Source organism: Neltuma alba, unplaced genomic scaffold (genome assembly GCF_004799145.2).
Source record: "Neltuma alba isolate B1F8T4 unplaced genomic scaffold, ASM479914v2 tig00012280_pilon, whole genome shotgun sequence".
NCBI classification, from domain to species: Eukaryota; Viridiplantae; Streptophyta; class Magnoliopsida; order Fabales; family Fabaceae; genus Neltuma; species Neltuma alba.
Genome location: NW_021636801.1, coordinates 73,012 through 75,520, shown reverse-complemented (window position 1 = coordinate 75,520; position 2,509 = coordinate 73,012). Strand labels below are relative to the sequence as shown.

At 38.3% G+C, this 2,509-nt stretch overlaps 1 protein-coding gene across 1 annotated transcript; it reads left to right on the top strand.

Annotated features, from left to right (window-relative positions):
- The first annotated feature begins 449 nt into the window (after nt 1–449).
- On the top strand, nt 450–1,967 carry LOC114725796 (uncharacterized). The gene is made up of 2 exons (XM_028912358.1): nt 450–939; nt 1,024–1,967. The coding sequence occupies exons 1-2, from the start codon at nt 450–452 to the stop codon at nt 1,965–1,967; spliced, it is 1,434 nt and encodes a 477-aa protein (XP_028768191.1).
- Nucleotides 1,968–2,509: the final 542 nt, after the last annotated feature.

Here is a 2,509-nt window from a genome sequence, read left to right as displayed (position 1 = left end):
GCTTGAAGATTTGAGGGTTATAATAGGAGAATGGTTTGGTGTAGATAGTAATGGTTGCGACATTAAATACACATTGGGCTTTAATGATAGGATATTAATAGATCTTATTGATGATGATGAAGTTGACAACCTATTTGAGTATAATAATAGTAATACACATGTTTACGTAGCAGCTAAAGGTAATGAGAATACGGAGGAGGAAGCAGCTGATCGAAACAGGTAAGTCACAAGTTTCTGATTATGGAAGTTGTTAATTGCCATAATGTTGTTGTCAGTATCATAACAAATGTTGTAATTATACATGCAGCATGTCAAAATTGTCGGGACTGTCATAGCAAAATGATGAGCCAATAATTGAGGATGCTATCGAATGTGTGAATTACATAGCAGCTGAAAATGTTCTTAACCTGCCATATGCAGTAGAGAGTGCACCAACTCCTTTGCCACGAATGAATTCCCTGAAATGGAAGACAATATTGTTAGGATTGAGGCAGACTTTTCCAGATGCGGATGATTTCAAGAAGAAACTACACAAATTCAGCATTGCAAACAAATTTGAGTATAAATATGTGAAGAATTCTAATGCCCATATGTATGTCAAATGCAATGTTGAAGGTTGTCCATGGAGGATCAGTGCAAGAACAGCTAGAAAGAATACTCCAGTATTTTTACGTGTAACGACATTCAAAAATGAGAATGTTCATAATGCCCAAGACAATCTTCACGTGACACATGGTGGATCAGCTAGGTTGACATCATCAATTATAATTGAAGAGGTTAGAGATCACATAGACATGCGTCCAAATGATATAAAGAAGAGGTTGGAAAGAGATTATGGTGTGAAGTTGACACACAAGCAAGCATACAGGACCAAGGAAAAAGCATTGGAGGACATACATGGCAGACCTGATCAAACTTACATGCTTATTCCATGGATATGTGACTAGTTGAAGGAAACTGATGACAAAATAGTGGCAAAATGGGTGGTTGCAAGGAACAACATATTTGAACATGTATTCATAGCCTATGGGTGTTATATAGAGGGTTTTATTACTGGTGCTAGACATGTACTGTATATTAATGGAAGTCATTTAAGTGGACTGTATAAGGGGACACTACTTTCAGAGTCGGCTTATGATGCGGACAACAAATTATTACCTTTTGCCATTGCGATTGTGAAGGGAGAGACACTTGAGGATTGGACATGGTTCTTACATATGATTAAGGAGATAGTTGGGTCAATGCAATTAACAATTATTTCAGACCGGTACAATGCAATTATAGGCGCTATGCAAGCAATATTCGGAGGTGAGCGACATATGTACTGTTACAGACATGTTAAGGAGAATTTTAGTACACAAATGATCAAGTTAAATAGAGGAAAAAGGAAGACAAGTGGCAACACAAGGGAGGATGGACTGCATTTCCTAGATGCCATTGCATATGCAAGGCTTGACACAAAGTTTGATCAAGCAATGGATAACATGAGACACTTCAATTCCCAATTATTTGAAAAGATTGTCAATCATGGTGATATTCACAAGTGGGCCTTAAGCAAGTTCCTTTTTAAACGATGGGACAACATAACAACAAACCTTGCAGAGTCATTCAATGCGTGGATGCTGAAGGAGAGAAGATATAATGTTGCCCAACTTATACATGAGTATCGTGAAAAAGTAGCTAAGAAGATGTATGCAGCAAGCATGGCAATGAGCAAATGGAAGAATGGTATAGGCCCAAATACAAATGCAACATTGATGGAAAATGTGGCAAGATCTGCAAGGATGTTAAGTGTTCCTTACGGAAGGGGGAAGGTGCGTGTCCATGCAGCAAAAGGAGCCATTAATGTTGATCTTAAAAAAGGTGAATGTAGCTGTGCAGCTTGGCAAATGTTAGGCATCCCATGCCCACATGCATGTGCAGCTATCAAGGCCTTGAATTGCAATGTGGATGATTTTGTTGAATAATGCTACAAGATCACATCCCAACAAAAGATTTATGGTAGGACGATGACTCCAGTGGTGACAATCGACATGCCAAATCCTAATAACTATCAGCTACAAGATATAGCAAGTCAAGTGTTTTTGGCACCACCTTTGACTAGTCGACCGCCTGGAAGGCCTAAGATAAATAGGCAAGAGTCGCAGTTTCAAAACAAGAAGGTGTACCATTGTAGCGCGTGCCAACAAGTTGGCCACACAAGAAGAACATGCAAGAATCCAAGCCCAACTTAAGGTTTGATGTCAATACCAACAGGGGTAATTTTTTTTTATAGGAATGGAATGACTCTTGAACCCTTTTTAATTTTTTTTTGAGAGAAGGGTTGATAGGTAGGCTATCTTTTTTGTAAATGATGTTAACTGGGTAGGAGATGTTCTGTAATCTGAATGACAAAAAAACATTAGGCAGTGGTTTAATCCTAATGTTAACTTGTCATTTGGATATCAGTTATGTAGCTTTTGTCATGGGCCTACTGGTTTTTGGTAAATATTATCACTTCAGTGGTCAA

Excerpts from the sequence above, each read along its gene's own strand:
- LOC114725796 (XM_028912358.1), top strand. The coding sequence starts at position 450 with ATGAATTCCCTGAAATGGAAGACAATATTGTTAGGATTGAGGCAGACT. Across the intron at positions 940-1,023 it reads CATGCTTATTCCATGGATAT|CCTATGGGTGTTATATAGAG; the intron begins GTGACTAGTTGA and ends ATGTATTCATAG.